Raw genomic sequence first — 21,253 nt, 5'->3', positions numbered from 1 at the left:
TTGCCGAGAACCGGCACTTCAGGAACATTCTTGTTTGCCTTATCTCACATGATGTAAAATCCTATGCGGGGTGGAATCATTCAGTCTGGGGTGGAAGTGGCGCCATTCTAAGAAGAGTATGGAGCGAAAGTCGATTCTCTGGGGAACCTAGTCACCCCGCAAGTTGATGCTCTGATCGACGAGTATAAAAGTGGCCCTCTTGCGCTGATGACCAGACATGTTGTTCAAGAGCTATCAATTGGCTATTAGCACTTTTACAGATTTCAGAAAGCACTATGGACCGCAAGTCTGATATTGAAGATCAGGTCAAGCATGATGTTGAACACATCGACCATCTCACACCGCAGGACTTTACTCGAAATGCGAATGCTAAGTATGTTACCTAAGAGTCAAGACGCCACCTGCTCACATTCTTGATGTGCAGAATTCGAAATCCTCTTGCCGGCATCTCTCGAGCTGACCTGCGGATGCAAGTCAATGCCTTCTGCGAAGACTACGACTTTCAGGACAAGATAGACGTCTTCTACCGAGGCGCACTCGCAGCTCAAAACCCTACAAGCTACGAGAACATCGAAGAGCTGACCGACGATGATAAGCGTGTTCTGCAACGGGAAGTAACTCATAAGTGGCATCTTCCTCGTAGCCTCTACTATGGCATTGCTCTCTGTTCTCTTGGCTCTGCTGTACAAGGCTGGGATAACACTGGAGCGAACGGCGCAAACCTATCGTTCCCCCAAGAATTCGGCATCGAGCATCAAACTACTCTCATAGGTGTCATCAACTCTGGTCCTACGCTCTTTGGTCTCCTCAGTGCCTGGGCAGCCGATCCTATCAACAACCGAATTGGCCGACGAGGCGCCATCTTCTTGACCGGCCTTTTCTGCATATTTCCGGTACTTGCTCAAGCCTTTACCCAGAACTGGTGGGGACTCTTGATCTGCCGTCTCTTTATGGGCTTGGGAATGGGTATCAAGATCTCGACCATTCCGGTTTACTCTGCCGAAATTGCTCCAGCATCCGTCAGAGGGGGCATCGTCACGAGCTTTCAACTATGGGTTGCTTTTGGCATTTTTCTAGGATTCTGTTCGAACCTCATCTGGTATCGTATCGGAGATCTTGCTTGGAGGTTTCAGCTTGCAGCCGCGTTTGTTCCAGCTATTCCGGTAGTTATCTTTGTCTGGTTCTGCCCTGGTCAGTATTCACTCATGTTATATCGATATCAGATGCTAACGCTTGTACCAGAATCCCCTCGCTGGCTTATCAAGAAGGGCCGCTACCAAGACTCTTTCAAAGTCTTCTGCCGTATCCGCAACACGGAGATGCTCGCAGCCCGAGACTTATACTACGCTCATCGTCAGATCCTCGAAGAGAAAGATGCTTTTGGCGGAAAGACTCTCGCTCGCCGTATGTGGGAGCTGGTAAGCGTCCCTCGCCTTCGGCGAGCTACGGTTGCATCATCCTGGATCGTCATCTCGCAGCAATTTTCCGGCATCAACATCATGGCATTCTACTCGTCCACCATCTTCGCTGCTGCGAACTACTCCACCAGGGACTGTCTTCTCGCTTCCATGGGATTTGGCCTCGTCATGTTTATTTTTGCCTTCCCTGCTGTTTACATGGTTGACACCTTTGGTCGTCGAAATCTGCTGCTGGTTACCTTCCCCAACATGGCGTGGTGTTTGCTGGCGGCAGGATTCAGTTTTCAGATCGACAAGGATTCGAGTGCCAGAGTACCGCTTATAGCTTTCTTCATTTACCTGTTCACTGCCATGTATGGACCTGGTCAGTTGAGTTTTCTATCACCACTCTATCAGAAGCTGACTCTTTAGGCATCGGACCCCTACCTTCTATCTATTTCTCCGAAGCATTTCCACTGTCGCATCGAGAAATTGGTTCAGCCTTCACTATCTGCGTCAACAACGCCGTTGGAAGTGCTTTGACCTTGACGTTCCCTTCCCTTCTTGATCGTCTCGGGCCAACTGGGGCGTTCGGCTTCTACGCAGGTCTCAATGTTGTTGCGTTTATTGTGATATTCTTAATTATCCCAGAGACCAAGTAAGTGAATAGTGGGTTGATTGAATATCTCTGTGACTGACCGGAGCACCACAGGCAACGTACATTGGAAGAGCTAGACTACATCTTTGGAGTTCCAACAAGACGCCACGTCACGTATCAGCTTCGACAATGGTTGCCTTGGTTTGTCAATAGATACGTCTTTCTTCAGAAGTCAGCTAAGCTTGACCCGCTCTATCAGCTGGATTAGAAGAACGGGATCAGCGGAATAAAGGTAGCGAAGCATTCTAGGAACTGAAAAGGTGGTGAAGTAGTTCTATAACTTGATGTTTAACTAATTCTGTGTATTCCTGCCAATGTTTGGATGTTAGGAGTTGAGCTGGCTGATTTTATAATTACCATGGCCAGTACGGCCTAGCACCTCAGAGTATCCCAAGATTCATTTGCAAGCTGTTTCTCCTCCTCATAATATTCAGCATCCATGGTTGATACCATTCGGATATATCTCTTCCAATACCTTCATGATTTCTTGATGAGTAGTTCAGCACTAGTCTAGTGGCGTACGTCGTTGGGATACATTTCTTCAAGTATCTGCCAGATTCGACGCCGATTGGTGAAGCCACCGGGGACACTGAGGCCAACCTTGTAAAAACTCCAGGCACCACCACCACCGCCAATACTGTCTTGTCGTGGGATTTCTGGTGGGGTCACGACCTGTCTTGTAATCTTCTCCCAATCCCAGTTTTGGTCGTTCAAATCTCCTGCGCCAGTCTTATCTTCAATCTCTTTCATATCAAGGTCCCAAAGGAAGGGGACTTGAAAGAATACCTGCTTCCACATAGATTGAGGCATGATATAGGTACAATCCAAGGGGAGATGATCATTATGGAGGAACGAGTAAATAAGGTCCTTCAATTCTCGCGGGAGACATTCAAGGCGTTTCTGGAACCCAGTGAGGGTTTTAGGCAATTTGCCAGAAACGTCTTTTTCGGGCTTCAAGTTTGCGATCAGTAGGGTGGTCAGGTTCGGAATGCTGACGGGGTCCTCATTCCACTATGCATCGAAGTTCAGCAAATAAATTTAGGCTTGTTAGAAAGTGAAGATCAGACTTACCCAACTATCCTCATAGTATCCATATAGTTGAATACTTCGAGACGGAACAAAATATCGTCCAAGGCCAACTGAAAACGGCAGGCCGGGCTTGTTTTCGGGTACTTTAGGGGTGAAGTGGCTGTTAGAAATACGGTTCCAGTACATATGCCTAGCACAACGGCGCTCGAGGGTCAGCCATAGGTCCCCGACAGACCTTAACCTGGCCTTATAAGATTTCTTCATGACCCGATTGGCAAGGTCTTCGCAAGCCGCATGTAGCCCAACAAACATGATTCCCTCCCATTCTGAAGGTTTATCAGACTTCTTCTTCAATTCGTAGGTAGCATGAGGATAGATCTTCTGCTCCTGGGGAAGTAAAATAAGGGAAGGATGTTGGTAGTCTGGTTTCGTGGCGTGGCGAGAAACTTGATCATCTTTAACCCTTAGAGATGAAGGTGACTCGAGTAGCTGAGGCCAGTGCGGGCCAGATAATGCGACGACATCAGTCTTCCAACCCTCTGATCGTCTAAGCGCGATGCCGCAAATTGTGCAGCTGTGGAATCTAGAGTCGTATCTCATAGTCGACAGTACAAGGAATAAGTAGTAGAGATTGGGGGAGTGGACAGTAGAACAAGTAGACAGAGCGCCTGAAGATGAGTCTCGTGGAATTTTTGCTTCGAGGTTATCGTGTTAAGAAAGAAAAGCAATACTCGTGGCCCCATCGCGAGCTAGATTAGTTATTTATAGTTAGAACTTGTGGCTGAGAGCTTAAATCGGTAGAGAGAACCTTGATGGGTGTTCGTTCCCGGAAGTTTAACTTTAAAGCCAGCGAAGGGAAAGGTAGCTCGAGGGTGAGAAAGTCAAATATGAAAGGACAAATGAAGAGCTCCCAACATCCTCCCAAAGATAATTGGACCAGTGGTAGAGCTCCAGGCGTAAACAACGGACTCCTTGTTGACCAAGAGCCAAAAGTATTTGTAACATGGGGCGAATCTAGTAAGGGAACGAAGCCAAAGAGAAAATCTTGTATTATCCTAGTACATAGTCTGAACGCCAGATCCTACCAACCGCCATTTGCTCTTTTCCAATGATTACATGACCTTCATTCCCATGGCAGTGTTGCTGGCCATACCAGCCAACTCAAAATGCTGCACCATCTTGGCCGATCCAGATCCACCCGAGACATCGAGAACTGTGACAGCAGCCTGAGTAGTACCATTGCCAGGTGAAAGAGCATAAAGGAAGTTGCCAGAAGCAGCGAGGTCGATCAGGCCAGGGTCACCGTTGCAAATCAAATCAAGCTCAGATACAACGCTCGCATCCTCGAGGCTCATCTCGACAACTCGGTTGCGGCCGACATCTGTCACGAAAGCAGACTTGGTAGCGGGAGAAATGGCGACCCAGCACGTGGCGGTCTGGCCTTCGACTGCTCCCTTGGCGGCGGTGGTGGCTTCGCAGTTATTGGGGTCGACATCGAGAATGGCTGCGCCGAAGGAAGCATCTGTAGCGAAGACCTTTGATGTTCCGGGGATCACCTGCGAGCCAAAGAGCACAGCTGTTCCTTCAGGTGAACTGCGGGCATCCTGCTTGCTAACAGCTGCGACTCCGTTGTTCATCTCGACATTTGCGACGGAGATAAAGCCAGTGTTGTTCACAGCAGGGTCGCCCTTGACCATAGTGAACAGCATGGACTCATCCTCTGAGAAGAGTACTTGCGAAAGTGTGTTTGTAGGTCCGGCAGGAGGTGTTGTTTGACCGAGATCAATCGTTCGTAGTTCGTCCATGGCACCGAGTCCTTGTCGCGAGAAGCTGCTGCAAGAAACGCCGGCCTTGGCACCAGTTGAGCCAACACAAACAACTCCATTCTTGGCAGAAGCAGTGACGGTGTTGGGGAACTCGCCAGGGACTTGGACCGGTTTTCCGACCATCTGTAGTTTCGTGGGATCGGATCGGGAGACTCTAAGCATGCTGAGAGTGTTGGAGCCAGCGTTGACAGCGAAGATATTCTAGACTAGAGTCAACAAATGATCCATAGTATCTATGAGGAAGTTTAGACTTACGTTGCCTGCAATCGTCAGAGCAGACTGGCTAATCAAAGCATCAGGCGTAGCGGGCTTGCCCTCAGCGTCAACAGCTACAGAGCCTGCACCGCCGGTCATGGTAACCTTGCCCTTGGATAGTGTACCGTCCTGGCCAATTGGGATCGCAAGGACACCGTTCGCCTTCTCGTTAGTGAGAACATAGATCGCCTTGCCTGTCATAGCGTTGCTGTTCATTCCGGGCTTGCATGCTGGGTGGCTGGTAGCTTCCTGAGCAAGCCAGAGTAAAGCTGAGAGAAATGATCCGGAAGAGAACATGTTGTTTGATCTGTTGGTGGTGAAGTTGGTAAGAGAGTGTAGAAGGAAAGAAAAGTATTAAAAAGCAGGCCTGCTGCAGAAAATGAATGAGGGAAGAATGTTTGAGTGATTGAATGAAGATATCGAGTTTATTGAACGCGTCTCGATGTTCTTTATAACAATCTCTCGTCCTGACTCAATATCTCCATATAATTCACTTCCAGGGATAAGTCTCGACATCGAAGTAATCTGAATCTCCTCATTAGGAAAGGCAGCAATTTCACTGCAACATAAACGGCCAAATCGAATGTCCCACTTGCTTAAAATGTGAAACGATGCTGAAGAACCATCCACAGTTCGGAAACAACATAATGCGACTTGGTTGCCGTGCTGCCGGCTAAAGTGAAACCGGGGTCTTATGGCCCCTGTTTAGAAGTCAGATCTGTGCTTCGAAACTCCATAATCACAATTTCCATTTTAGAAGCGCCGTAGCATCTTTTGAAGGAAAAAAGCAATTAACCTCATTGCCAATATTTGACCATTTAGTGTGTAGATAATTACAACTCAGTGATATAAAAGAGAGACCTTTTGTTGGCGCGTAAGGAACATGATAACAGGGATGAAAATGGGTGCACGGGCATGGATAACCTTATCGTACAAGGTTAATGATACTTGATGTGACCAAGTTCAAATTTGTGGAAACAAACTTATTGGGCTCGCCAATGATGCTATTAATTATCCTTGCAGATAGGAATAGTCTTTCTTGACCACTTATTCTCGTTGAGACATGATATCACAGCCTTTTCGCTTATCCCCCTGCGTGTCAGGGCTGACATGAGTAAGACGAACCTTTCCCCATTAGGAAATTCTGATATTCTCATCCTCGGTGCCCCAAAATGAGGGGACGACGCCAAAACGCCCCTGATACAAGGGTCTCACTCAGCTAGCGCTCACCACAACCAATAGGCTCAATGCTTACCCGTTGACTAATCTTGGATAAGAAACAAGAATGAAGCAGCTGAACTGGAGTTGTTGTTCTCTTTATCTTTATTGATCTTTCATCATTTTTACCTTTTTCGCGTTCCCTCCTGTCTCCCACCAATCTCACAATGACTGATAGAATCTTCCGAATTTTCAACCCTGGGGGTCAGTTTGAGTTTTTGCTGATCCTTGTTTGGACAATGTACTGAAGAATATCAAGAGCCCAAGGAAAATCCAGTAGAGAGGCGGAGAGCCCAATTACGACGTGCTCAACAGTAAGAAACTTCAGGGACGCTGTCTTATATAACCAATTTTAACACCCCACTCTTTTAGATCCTACCGTGGCCGAAAGGATAAGTACGCCAGGACGTTGGAAGAAGAGCTAGCCAAGTCCCGATCCCGGGAAGCGGAACTTGCGCGAGAATGCGAACAACTCCGTGCTGGTCTCCAAAATGCGCTACAGCAACTGTCTCTAGGTCCCAATTCCACCGATACTGGGTTCAGAGAGATCAACTACCCGATCAATGACTACGCTACTCCATCTAGAACCACTGGGTCGTCAAGCGGCGCCTCGCCGATGTACCTTGGTGACCCGGGCTACCAATCGGTGGACATTGTACCTTCTCCACAACTGATATCACCGTCTTCGTTCGGAGATTTTTCTGACCCATCCGAAGGCCATGGCGCTCCTGTCTTGTTTAACCAAGGGTACTCAAGCCATTCGCGCGTGGGTGAAGTGGATCAGATCATTGCAGGCATGGAGTTTGTTCTAAAGTATGTCCCTCCAACACTCATCGCCGAGTCTCTGCTGACACATACTAGAATTGAAGAGCCTTGTCTGGGTCATCTCCACGGCGATGCCAAGAAGCCCGACGAGCCTGGTAACCATGCCCTGACTGCGACGGCTCAGCTCATGGCAGCCTGTGGCGATACATCACACACAAATAACCCACGTCTCCCCTCATCCCCCAGTTTTGGAAATACTCCATCGTCTATGCTAGAGCGGCTTTTGACACTGGCGCCTGACCTATCGAATGAGGATGAGATGACGCCAATCCAGGCCTGGAATGATATTCGATGTCGGCCAAACTTTGGTGGGTTTAGCACAAGCAGCTTGGGTAGTCTTGCGGCCAAGTTGATGAAGGCTGCGAAATGTCACGGGTAAGTTCGTTAGGTTCCAGTGTTCTAAGGTAGCTGACAAAGAACAGTTTTGGTGCTGCGATAAAGCGATCTGTTTTCGAAGGTCTAGTCTACGAGACCCTTGTCACCGGACAAACCTTTTAGTCCCTGACCTAGACTACTGTATCATATTTACATTCTCTTTCGATTTGTTCTGTCGTTCCTAGCAAGGCCCTTTCATCCGTGCATATTGTTCCCAACTTGGCAACGGGAATATGCTGTCTATGTTCTTGCAGCTGTTCAGCAGCTGTTCAGGCAACAATGTACGGTATCAATTGTTCAGCTCTGCATTCTTTGTTACCATGTGGCTATAGCTTACCAGTGGCTCTGACAACCTCAAAGCGTCAGGTTCACTGCACAGACAAGAGCAATGCCATTCCCCGGATGACAGTGGTAATTTTAATCCTGGTATTTAATTATTTTCAATCGGCCCTATGTTTCTTCTCAAACTCTCTATGCAACATATCTGTCCATACGCTAGACACGGAACTTCCTTTCAGAAAGAAACAACTTGCACAAACCTTTTTACAAACTCGTCATACAACTGACTCACTATGGATGACTTAAATACCCGACGTCATTTCTTATTGGAAGAGTTGGCAGAAATCGATGACACTATCGCGGTTTATCGTCAGCTCGCCGGAGAGAATGGAGACGTTGTGAATGCTGATACCGTCGATCCGACTCTTCCTTCTAGGGGTGACGACTATGACGACAACCACGAGAACGGCAATAACCATATCGACGATGACCGACAAATTGCATTTGACTTCGATGGTGAGACGATGGAGATCTTCCCTGAGCGTCCAGGCTCTCCGAGTCTTACCTCCGATGACGACGACGTGGAAATTATCACGTCCTCACCCCAAGAACCTTCAAAGCTGTCACTTCGAGACACCCCGTTAGTTGTGCTTGACCGAGGCCCGAGCCAGGACCCCAGATTCAAGCCGGACCAGTGGCTATCTGAGAAGCCCAATGAGTCCTTCTCCCGAGACTTCCTCCAGGGGATTGGCACACAACGCTTATGCAACACCTTGCGTCCTGAGATTTCTGTCATTATGCTCGCCCACCCCTACGCTGAGGGATGTCCTGCCAATAAAGCCTGCCACCACTGGGAGTTGCGTTGGGATGACAGACCCCGACGAGACCCTGGAACCCTTGAGTTGGAACTGATCTGTCTTGATCGCCGTGATCGCGGAGATTATATTGATCCTCCTGGTAAGAAGTTCTATATGCTTGACGAGGATCATCCTCGCCCCATCAAATGCAATCCATGCTTCTTGTTCAATGGTCTCAAGCCTGACTTCAGTTGTCTGGATGGAACTAACCTTGATGTGGTTTTGTTTCGGATGCTTCAACCTGATGATGGCGAGGACGATGATCCCGTTGAGGGGCGGGACGAATCAGAAGGGAATAACCTCGATTACCCTTTTGAAAAGATTGGTTGGACCGAATGTCATAGGTACATGGATCGCTGTGGTCGCCAGCTCGCGACTTTGTTGTATGAGTGAACAATGGACCGATATTCGGTAAGCTGGCTCTGATCCAATGGTGGACAGTGGAGGCCAGGCCATGAGGCAATTGTTGTTCGAGACGGCATTATAGTTCTGTGAGTGGTTATAGTTGGCCGGGATTGGTTTAAGGTAGCGAAAAGGATTATTATGGAGTGCCACTTGTGTTTTATAAGGGCGAAGTAGCAGATGGAATGTGCCTTTTGCCCCTTTTGCCATTTATTGCAAATAGAACAGAGATCATAGAGTCTATAGTTGTCCTTAGATATAATATATTTAGTATGTTTTATTTTAAAAGAAGACTATTAATAATAAATTATTACCGCTTTATATATAGAGGCTAAAGCTTGCCTTAAGTATAGCTTAAAGGTATTTAGCCTTAGCTTTAATAACTATAATAGTTATAGTTTTTAATAAAAAATTAATTTAAATTAGTTTTATACTTATAAGTTATATAGAATTAAATATTAAGTATTATAAGGTATTATATCTATTTATAATTAAATAATATAAAATAAGTTTATTAATATAAAGTTATTATATTAATAGGTATTAAGCTAGCTTTTATTTAATATTAAATAACTATATATATAATATAGTTAATAAGTATGCCAACTAGATAAGTATATTAATTACTTTCTTTAATCTTTTTAAATTATAGCTTAATAGCTTAAGTTATAGTTTAAAAAGGCTAGCTTTTACTTATTAAATTCCTTTTTAAATAACTTAAAAACTACCTAATAAGTCTTTATATTATAACTGCCTTTACTATATATACTATAGCGCTAATTACTTAATTACTTTAACCTTCCTTAATTACTACTTCTTAATAATTTAGCTATTACTTATATATTAATATTTATTTAATTAATTACTTATAATACTTTCTATATAATTATAATCCTTTTTTTCTATAATTTAATTCTTTTTACTTTATAATATTAGCTTAATATCTTATTTATATCTTAAAGATTATAAAGCTTAATCCTTAATAAAATAACTTTAAATATAATTACCTTTATTGCCTTAATAGTTAACTTTAAAGCTTTAATAATAGACTTTAGGGAGCTATTATAATGCCTTTTAATTTACTTTTTAAAGTATTTAAATTAAAATTAGGCCTTAATTACTATCTTTAGGGTCTTTAAAGCCTATAATATTAATAGTTAAGTAGCCTTCTTAAGAGGTACTAAGGTCTATAACTATATATTAAGCTTTAAGATTATAGTTTTTAGGTTAAAAGGTATAAATTATTACAACCCTTATAGTTATATTATATATACTTTATAAATTTCCCTACTATTATAATTAATTAAAAATAAATTAAATAAATGCTTTTTAGTCCTTTTATTACAATTAGTTAAAATAAAACTAAAATACTATAATATTAATTTAAAATTAAAAGGTTAATATTTTAATCCTTAAAGAAAGTACTATTAAATACCTTATAAGCTAGTAATATATAACCTATTAAAAAGTCAAAATATCCTTATAGTAATATATAAGGCATAGCCAGTTAAGGTTTTAAATAAAATAATATAATAAAATATTTATTTTTTAGTATAATATATATAAGGCATTATATACTATATTAAAAAATATAATAACCTTAATAATAAGTCTTAAGGTTATATAATTACTACTATAAACCTTATAATTTAACTAAATAAGTAGCCTTAATTTATAAATATAAAAAAGATATTTCTTCTAGCCCTAATAGGCTAAATGCCTTTTTTATTATTACCTTATTAAGGTAATTACTACTAAAAATCTAACCTTAAAGGATTAAATTATAATAATTAAAAAACTAAAAATTTTATTATAAAATATACTATTATATAATTAATATTAATAATAGCTAACCTAGCTATAACTATTTAAGTATAATAGCTAATTACTATATAACCAGTTCTTTAATTAATATTAATAATCTTAATATTAAAGATATCTTAAATTTATATACCTTTATTTAATAATAGAAAATTATAAGTAAATAATTACTATATATTAATAGATTACTGCTAATATAATAAGTTAATCTTATAATCTTTAAGTATTAAGTAAAGCTCTATAATATATCTAAAAATATATTTATTATTCTCTATATTAAAAGGTAGATATATACCTTAAAAGACCTTATTAATTGCCTAAAAGAGGATTAAGACCTATTAATAGAGTAATAGGCCTTTATTGCTAAAATTATATTAGGCGGCAGTAATGGCCTATATTAGGAGTAATTTATAAAGTTAAAATATATAGTTGCAGTGGTTGAATTAATGGTGTAAATGTTTTAGCGTTAGGGGAAAAACTGTAAATATTAGCAGACTAAGGCTAGCTTGGCAGGTTAGTAATAGATTGAATTAGGTTATAAGATAATACAGTATAAGGAATATAAGTTAAGGAAAAATATAAATAAGTAATACTTAAATATATAACCTATACTTATTTACATTTTTATAGATTTTAGCTTATTAATTATTAATAAAACTTCTTTATATTAATTAAGCCTAATATATATTAAATTTACTATTAAGAGATATAACACTTTAATAACCACTTAGTATTACGCTTTATATAATCTATTAATAATAAACTTAAGTATAGCTTAATTTAATACAATTAGACCTAACTATTATATAAATCTAGCTTCTTTAAGACCCCTTTAGATATTACTTTCTATAAAGTTAATATTATAGTAAGTTAATAATAGCTAAATAGGCATAATAGTATTATATTAATTAAAGCTTAAGGAAGTAAAATTCCTATTTAAGGGATTTTTATAGTAAATTTAAAAGGGTCTTAAAGTTATATATTAAGGGAATTAATTAATTTTATTATTAAACTATTATTATAATTATCTTCCCTTTTTTAAGTAACTATTTTTAATTAAATATAATTATAATAGGTTTATAAAGTTATTAATATCTCTCTATTTTATAAATACTTTTATTAGCTTTTAATAATAAAGTTAGATATTATAGTAATAAAAGGTTATTATATAGTATTTTCCCTTTATAAATTATTAAACTATTTCTTATAGCCTTATTAAAATGCTTTTAAAAAATATATATATATTAAGCCTTTAAATTATAGGCTATACCTTTAATTTCTTTAGGCTTTTTTAGGCTTTTATTTTTACTTTAATTATAAGTATTTAATTCTCTTTTTAATTTAAGCTTTTCTTTTTTTTCTTTTTCTTTTTATTTTATATAACCTCTTTAACTTATATACCTTTTATCCTTACTTCTTATTTATAGTCTATATCCCTTTTATTTTAGTCTTTAATTAACCTTTTATTTATTAATACTGCCTTAACTTTCTATCTCTTTTATTATAATATTTAACAGTAAGTATATCTATTTTCTATTCTCTATAGCTTTTAGTTTTAAGTAATAAGTTCCTTATTAACCCTTTAGTTTTACTATATTTAAATATATATATATTTATTATATCTATAAATATTATATATAGTTAAAGGCTACTTTCCTTAATCTTAAAATTATATAAAATCTATATTACTTATATAACTTTAAGTATATCTTTATTAATTTTAATACTTTATATTATAAAAAATATAAAAAATATAAAAGTAATTATTACTTATATATTTCTTTTTTATTATTTATTATTATTAATTTAATTAACCTCCTTATAGTTTTATAGCTATAATTAAAGGGAATTAAGTAAATATTTATTATATTTTTATATTTATTTATAAGTCTATCTTTTTTATAAATAAAGAAAACTATCTTTAATTTTATTATAATATTTATATAAAACTAGCTTATATCTTTTATTAATTATTAAAATCTTTTTTATACTTAAAGATTACTTACTATTAGACCTTTTACTTTATTAATATTAAAAAACTAACTATAAGTCTTTTTTTTTATTTTCTTATTTATATTAATTAATATAATTATAATATAAAAAGCTTTCTTTCTTTATATTTAAATTATTATAACTTACTGCTATATTTATATTAAAATATACTTATTTCCTTAAAGTAATATAAGTAAAGAAGTTTAAGATATATTTAAGGATTTATAGGTCTTATACTTAAAGAAGGCTAGTATTAAGTATATAGCCTAATAGGCTACTATTAATACCTTCTTTTAGTTAATATATATAGATTTTATTAATAACCTTTATAATACCTTTAATATTATTACTTAAATTTCTGCCTTTAATTTTATTTTAAGTATAAATCTATATTAATACCTTTAAGTATTTATTATAATTATTTCTTTAATTTCTATTAGGGTTAAAGCTATAACTTTACTTTCTGCTTATTTATTACTTTTAATATAACCTTTAGTTTAATTTAAGCCTATTTTATCTATAAAGAGCTTTTAGCTTTTTATTATATTAATTATATTACCTTTTATAACCTTTTAAAAATATAATTAATCTCCTTTTAATAACCTTAATTCTATAAGTATATTAATTAAGTATTTTTAAAAGGCTTATACTATAAAGAAAGATAAATTAGCTTAAAGGATAGCTTTTAATATTATAGTTAGTTAATTTTTATTATAGTTATTATAATTTTATTTAATAATTTTAAATTAAAATAAAGAGAGATTTATTTATAATTTATATTTATTTATTTTTCTTAATAGCATTTTTATAGCTTAAGCTTTTTAGCTTTAATTAAAGCTCTTTTTTTAAATATCCTCTTTTTTTTAACGTTATTTTTATTTATAATTTTAATCTTTTGCCTTTTTACTTTATTTAAGACTTTTTCTATATAGTAATAATCCATAAGGCATTTTTTATATTTATAGTAATAACCTATTAATTATATTTAGCTAGCTATTTTTTTATTTTATAAAATAATATAATTCCTTATATATTTCTTTTTTATTTTTAATTTATTTAACTTTTTATTAATTATTCTTTTCTTTAAGGTTTAATATTAATAAAGAATTATTATCTTTTTAACTATATACTTAATATAATTTAAGAAGGCTTATATAAAAAATATTATATATTTTTATATATTAATTTAATAGGGTTAGGCAATATACTTATAGTTTAATATATTTAATAATCTTAAATAGGCTAATAAATCTAAAAACTAGTTTCTTTTTCTTTTCTTTAAGCTTTAGGTTTTTAATTAAAAGTATAACTAATTATCCTTATTTAAAGTTTATTTCTTAATACTTTAAGTTAAGTATTTAACCTGCCTTTTAGTTATATTTTATTAATATATTATAAGCTTATTTTATAATTCTTATAGCTTTTAGATTTTATATTTAACTTTTAAGACTTCCCTTTAAGAGTTAATATTTTTAATAATAATATAAAATTTTAAGTTAAAACCTATAAGGGCCCTATTTAGGGTTATATTTATTATAATATTAACTCTTAAATTATAAATAAACTAGGCTATTTATAAGAGTTTTAATTAAGTATTTTAATTATTTTTAATAAAGTAATATAAATAATAATTAAAAACTTAATTTATTCTTTTTATTTATTTATTAATTTAAAGGTAAAAAGCTATTAATAGTCTTTACTTTTTTAAGTAGTAATATAATTTTAGATAAAATATACTTATAAAGATAAATCCTCTATTTAAAATAATACCTTTTAAGGCTTTAAACTATAATTTAATCTCTTTATAGAAAAATTTAATTAATTTAAATATAGTAATTTTAATAAAAATAAATAAAAATTATATAAACTTTATAAATTTATTAACTATTACTAATATTATATTAACTTATTAATCTTTAAAAAGTATTAATAGCAGTTTTATTATAAAATCTATAAAGACCTCCTTAAAAGGATATAATAAATTTAATAAATTTTTAAGCTTTTTATAAGGTTAATATCTTTTAAATACTATCTTTTAATAAATAAAGTATATAAATATATACTATTTTATATTAATTTTTAGGCCTTTTTAATAAAGTTTTTTTTAAATTAGCTTTTAAGTTCTTTTAATACTAAAGTGCCCTATAAAGGGGTTATTATAATATAGTCTTAATATTTCTTCTTTAAAATTAGGTTTTAATAATATATAAAGGCTATTTTTAAAATAAAAGAGGTTATTTTTTACTCTTTATTTTTAAGATCTTTTTTTATAATTTACTTTAAATATTTTATCCAAGGAGTAAAATATTATTTTATCTTTTAATTATATTAATTTAATTATTTTAATTAATAACTTTAATATATTATTTTTTAAAGGTCTTTTTTAATATAAAGATTAATTTACAGTTTTATTAAGAATTACTATAAATAATCTTAATATTTCTTGAAATTATATATTTAAATTAAGTTTCTAGCCTATAATATTTATATTACTTAATAGTAAGGCTAAATTATCTTTAATACCTAAAGATATTTTATTTACCTTTAACTTACTTAAGGTTTAAAATAGATTTATTCTCTTTATAAGCTTTTTATTTAATCTCTTTTTTAGTTTTTAACCTTTTATTATTATTTATATTTTAGTTACTTTATCCCTTAAGGACTTAATTAAGTTTAGCTTTTAATATTTCTTCTTTTTAATTTCTAAAGATCTTAAAGAGATATTAATAGGATTTATAAATCCTATTTTATATTTAATTATAAAATTATAGATTATTAAATATAAATACTATTATATTTATTTTCTATTTAGTTTTATATTTTTTATAAATAATTAAAGATTTTAATAATTACTTAAGACCTCTATTTATTTTAAGAAGCCTTTAAGGTAAAACTATTAATATTTAAATAACTTTATAATTACTATTATCTCTTAATTAAAAATATTATATTTTCTCTTAAGGTTATTAAACTTTTATAACTAAAAAGTAATTAAATAATATCTCTTTTCATTATTTAATTAAAAAAGGATTTTTACTATAATATAATTTAATATATTTATTTTAATATAAATATATCTTTTAGGATTAAAGTGCTATAAAGTTAAGGCCTTTTTAAACTTAATAATAAAGGCCTAAAATAACTATCTTTTTTAATTATTTAACCTTATACTTTTTAATTTCTTTCTATTTTAACTTTCTTTTATAAAGGCTATAAAAAAAGTAATAACCTTAAAGTATTTATAGATAAACTGCCTATAGAAATTATAAAATCCTAAAAATATTTAAATTTCTTTATAGGTAATAAGTTTAAACTATTTAAAAATAATATAAATTTTTATTAAGTTTACTTTAATACCTTTAATAATTAAAATAAAACTAAAGAACTTTACTTTATTTTAATAAAAAAAGCACTTTAAGGGTTTTATATATAATTTAATATCTTTTATTTATTTTAAGATTTATTTAAAGTATTTAATATATTTTTCTTTTATTTTTAAGAATATTAAAATATTATTTAAATAAATAATATAAATTATATCTATAAGACCTTAAAGGGCCTAATAAATATAATATTAAAATATAGTAAATATAATAGCTAGTTTAAATAGTATTACTATATACTTAAAGTAATTATAATAGGTTTAAAAGGTAATTTTCTATTTATCCCCTTTTTAAATATAAATTTAGTAATATATATCTTTAATATTAAATTTAAAAAAATACTTTACTTTTTAAATATAATCTATAATCTCTAAAATTAAAGGTAAAAAGTAATAATTCTTAATAGTAATAGTATTTAAGCTATAGTAATCTATATAGAGGTAAAAACCTCTATTTTTTTAAAAAATAAAAAAAATAAAGGATTTAATTAAGCTTTTAAAAGGGTAAATTTATTTAGTTTTTAGGTTTTTTTAAATATACTTATAGAATTCCTTAAATTCTGCCTATAAAAGAGGGTAAATAAGGCTATATAAAGGCTTTTTCCCTTTAATTAAATTAATAATATAATCTATTTTCTTAAAGTTAGGTATTTTTATTGCCTTATTATAGCTAAAGACCTTAATATAAGCTTTTAGTTTATAAAAAATGCCTTTAAGTTAATTAAGTTTTTAAGGTTTTTTATTAAAAAGTAAGTAAGGTTTTTGAATAATAATAATAATAAAGATCTTAACTTTATTATAGGTTTTCTTTAAAAATTAATAAAATTTAAAGAATTTAAGGCCTTTATAATACTCTTTAAATTACTATTTCCTTATTTTAAAGTTAGCTATAATTTAAAGGTCTTTTAAAGTAATAATAAAAAGAAGTATTAATTTATTTTAATTTTATTTATTAATATTTATTAAGTTTTATATAGTTTTATATATTTACTTTTAGTAATCTATTAAAGTTAAGATTACTTTTTAATATTTTATAATTTTTAATTAAATATTATTTACTTTTTAAAGAGAAATATTAATATCTTTTAGTTATTAAAATCCCTAAAATCTTATAAAGGTTTTATTAATAGTATTTATCTCTATATTATAATTAAGGTAAGCCTATACTTTAATAGTCTTATAGCTTTAAGCCTTAATTATAATTAAAATCCTTCTCTTAAAATAGATTTAAAGTCTATTTTAATTATAAATTAAAATTATTTTAAAGGTATTAATTAAAAATTAATTTATATCTTTAATTATATTTAGGTTTTTAATTTCTTTATTTAATTTATCTTTTTAAGTTTAAAATAGTTTTTTAAATAATAACTTTTTTTTATAATAATTATAGTATTTTATAAAATTTAAAATTTTTTTTTTTTAAATTAATAATAAAAAAGTAATTTAAATTACTTTCTTAAGGTTATTAATATAAATATAATTTAAGTAGTTTTTAAGGTTAATAAGGTTTCTTTTTTAATAATAAGGAATTTAATAGGTTTTTTATATATTTATTCTTTTAATTTAAAGTATTTTAAAGTTATTATATTAATTAAATAAATTCCTTTTTAATTTTAAAAAGATTAATATCTCTTTAAAAGGCTATAATATTTTAAAATATAAGTAAAAGTTTAATATAATATTAATAAACTCTTATAGCTATATTAAGCTTATAAAGGAAATAGTCTTTAATAAAAATAAAATACTTATAGAAATCTTAAGGGAATTAATTAAGTTATTACTTAATGCTTTTTAGTTATATAGTTATAAGTATTTAGTAATTCTTTCCATTTTTTATAAAGGTAAAGGACTATTCTTTTAATACTTTTTATTTTTTTTTTTAAATTTTCTTTTTTCTTTCTATTTATTTATTTAAATAGCCTAACTATATAAGCCTAGTATTTAATATTATATTATTATAATTAAATAAAATATAGCTTTTATTAATATAGTATTATTTTTAAGTGCCTTTAAAGCTTTAATTTATATTATTTAATTATTTATCTTATTTTTAAAAAGCAATTAAGTATTTAAAGATAATAATATTTTTAAGTTTTATTTCTTTATTACTACTAAAAGTAAAGCTATTTTTTAATTAGTATTATTTTAATAAGGTATTATTACTTATTTATAATATATCTTTAATATTAAAGTTAAGTAGTTATATAAATAGTTTATTCCCTCTTTAGGTTTTAAGGGGGTTTTATAATCTATCTTTATTCTCTTTAAGCTATTATTCTAGCTTATTTTACTACTATTAAAGAATAAGCTCTTTTTTTAACTATTTAATCCTAACTTTTAAGGCATTAATATATATAACATAGGTAATATAACTAATTATATAGGTTACTATTTAGGAGGATCTTTTATTACTATTTTAGGTAAAGTTACTATTAATTTCTAAAGGATTTACTAATAGCTTATTAGGTTTTATATTAACTATAGTAGTTCTTTATAGGTTTTACTATTATATTTAAATAGCTTAAGTAAAAGCTTTAGAATTATTATAGTAAGTTAGTAATAACTAAATAGATATAATAGTATTATATTAACTAAAGCTTAAAGAAGTAGGATTTCTATTTAAGGGATTTCTATAGTAAATTTAAAGAGGTCTTAAACTTATATATTAAGGAAATTAATTAATCTTATTACTAAATTGCTATTACAGTTAGCTTTAAATATAATATAAAAGGTAAAAGAAAATTTAATTTTAAAAATATAAGTTATAAAGTATTTAATTAAATATTTGATTTTTTAACTATAAGCCTTTTTTTAGTGGCTTAAAGTACTTAGTATTAAAAGGTTAAAGTAAATAAAATATATAAATAGATATATAAAGTATAATAACTTTATTTTCTTTATAATATTTTTTAAAATTAGCTAGATAATCGCTTTTATAACTATTAAGAATTAAAAGATAATAAAAATTAATTAAAATACTTTAATTACTTAAAATTTAGCTTATTATTTATTTATTCTAGCTTATTATAATAACTTAATTTAATAAAAGGTTATATTTTTAATATTAATTAATAAGGTAATATTAGCCTATATTAATAATAAATAATATAATTAATTAACCTTTTATATTAATTACCTTAATTATAGTAATCTATTTTCGGTTTTTAGGCTATATTAATTTTAGTCTTTTTTATATTTTTAAATCTATAATAGCTAGAATAGCTATAATAAGGCCTATTATAAAGCCAGTTTTATTAAAGTTTTAAATATTATTTAATTAAATACTATATTTTATAATTATATTTTATATAAAACTAAATTAACGATAAATAATAGTTAAATCTTTATATTTAGCTTTTTAATAATTATATCTTTAAAATAAATATATTTTTAGCTTTAGTTATTACTTTATAAAGTTATAAGCCTAGCACTTATTAATAGGTAATATATTACAGTTAGCTAGTAGGGAAATAGCTATTTTTTCTATAAAATATAATTATAAAAGAAATCCTTATAAGTCTAAATTAAGAATAAATTAAACTATTATTTACTCTTTTAGGTTAAATAGTTTTTATAACTTTAAAATTTAATTGCTTTATAATTAAATACTATTTCTTTAGTTATAGAGGGTATTATATTTAACCTTATATATAGTAGTAATATATTAAAGATATAATTTTAGGTTATTTTAAAGGGCTTAAAGAGCAAAAAGAATTCTAGCCTTATTTAAAGGTTATAATATAATAGGTAGTTAAGAAGTATTTAATTAAATAGAAATAATATAAAATAAGGGATTTTTAGTTAGTATATTTATCTAATTAGTATATTTATTAATTATATTATACTTAAGAGATATATAAATTAAATAAGCTTAACTTAACTATATTTATATTAAATAGTAATTATTTAGCCTATTTATTATAACCTAATAGGACATAGTGCTTATATTATATATATCTTAAGTATAAAGTTAATTTAGGGCCGCAGCCCCTTCAGTAATCTGATAAACGCTTGGATGCTTGTCCCCTAATCTCTCGCTATATGGAGCACATGACTTTCACCTGTAAATTCGGACCGACTTCAGAGAAAGAGTTAGCATAATGTCCCTAGAGCCAAGCAAGCACTACTATTCCGAGGATGATTTAGTCTGTCTGGTCGTGTCGTAAGTACCTGTGTGCCGAAACGTCAGGAGCGCTGGCCGAGCCTATGGGCAGAATCCTACGCTGACAGAACGTCTTTCTAGCCGCTGAGCCCCTGGGCTGACTACGATACTGGCCACTGTTAAGGGCGGGCCCTATGAAGCTTGCTCTACTAAGCGGAACAAGTTCACTTATTCGTTAAATTTCATAGCTGCCCAATAGCAAAGCGCGGATGAATGACTCCGAGAGTTTCTTCTACTAAAGTACTAATGAAGGGCTATGCACACTTGTAAAGTGACAGAGCTTATGAGGCCTAGAAGAACAGATGTGCTAGTGATAGATAAAACCAAAGACTTGATTATGTAAAGTCTAAAAAAGTTCGACGCAAGAACCACGGTTCTTCGTACTCAAGGGCGCCTAAGAAATTTATGGAAGATCAACGTAACCTACAGCGCGGAATAACTCACTTCAAGCGCTCCACCGAATACAACATTGAGTACAATGTGACCTTGTTTCGCCCAAGCGACACCTCCCAACTACAATTCAGTTCTGTAATTCCATTGACAGGCAACAATGAGTATCACTTCATACATTATATTCGAAGTTATTGAACAACTCGCCGATGCAATATATGGTGACCTCCCTTTCCACTATCTACCAATATGAGTAACTCTAGATTGTAACAGACACGACACGCGCATCGCACGCTTCGTAACATATGCTACTTCTTGGCAGGAGAACCTCGCCTGCTTCCTTCAGTCGCAGTACGTGTGTCTCGAATGTTTGCTGAGGTCATGA

The 21,253-nt window shown here is 31.3% G+C and overlaps 5 protein-coding genes across 5 annotated transcripts; 3 read left to right on the top strand and 2 right to left on the bottom strand.

The window, feature by feature from the left end:
* Positions 1-275: 275 nt before the first annotated feature.
* On the top strand, positions 276-2,263 carry FMAN_06350 (uncharacterized protein; the record flags this gene model as incomplete). Its single annotated transcript, XM_041826881.1, has 5 exons — positions 276-373; positions 425-1,191; positions 1,243-1,782; positions 1,830-2,055; positions 2,110-2,263. 5 exons carry the CDS (start codon positions 276-278, stop codon positions 2,261-2,263), a joined length of 1,785 nt encoding a protein of 594 aa, XP_041677899.1.
* A 302-nt stretch (positions 2,264-2,565) lies between these two features.
* Positions 2,566-3,684, bottom strand: FMAN_06351 (uncharacterized protein; the record flags this gene model as incomplete). The annotated part of the gene is made up of 2 exons (XM_041826880.1): positions 2,566-3,066; positions 3,127-3,684. 2 exons carry the CDS (start codon positions 3,682-3,684, stop codon positions 2,566-2,568), a joined length of 1,059 nt encoding a protein of 352 aa, XP_041677898.1.
* Positions 3,685-4,196: 512 nt separating this feature from the next.
* Positions 4,197-5,462, bottom strand: FMAN_06352 (uncharacterized protein; the record flags this gene model as incomplete). Its single annotated transcript, XM_041826879.1, has 2 exons — positions 4,197-5,111; positions 5,166-5,462. The coding sequence occupies 2 exons, from the start codon at positions 5,460-5,462 to the stop codon at positions 4,197-4,199; spliced, it is 1,212 nt and encodes a 403-aa protein (XP_041677897.1).
* Positions 5,463-6,550: 1,088 nt separating this feature from the next.
* On the top strand, positions 6,551-7,706 carry FMAN_06353 (uncharacterized protein; the record flags this gene model as incomplete). Its single annotated transcript, XM_041826878.1, has 5 exons — positions 6,551-6,587; positions 6,643-6,697; positions 6,756-7,196; positions 7,245-7,583; positions 7,631-7,706. 5 exons carry the CDS (start codon positions 6,551-6,553, stop codon positions 7,704-7,706), a joined length of 948 nt encoding a protein of 315 aa, XP_041677896.1.
* Positions 7,707-8,155: 449 nt separating this feature from the next.
* FMAN_06354 (uncharacterized protein) lies at positions 8,156-9,112 on the top strand (the record flags this gene model as incomplete). The annotated part of the gene is made up of 1 exon (XM_041826877.1): positions 8,156-9,112. The coding sequence occupies one exon, from the start codon at positions 8,156-8,158 to the stop codon at positions 9,110-9,112; it is 957 nt and encodes a 318-aa protein (XP_041677895.1).
* Positions 9,113-21,253: the final 12,141 nt, after the last annotated feature.

This window comes from Fusarium mangiferae (genome assembly GCF_900044065.1).
Source record: "Fusarium mangiferae strain MRC7560 genome assembly, contig: FMAN_scaffold002, whole genome shotgun sequence".
Lineage (NCBI taxonomy): Eukaryota > Fungi > Ascomycota > Sordariomycetes > Hypocreales > Nectriaceae > Fusarium > Fusarium mangiferae.
This window is presented reverse-complemented; position numbering and strand designations above follow the sequence as displayed.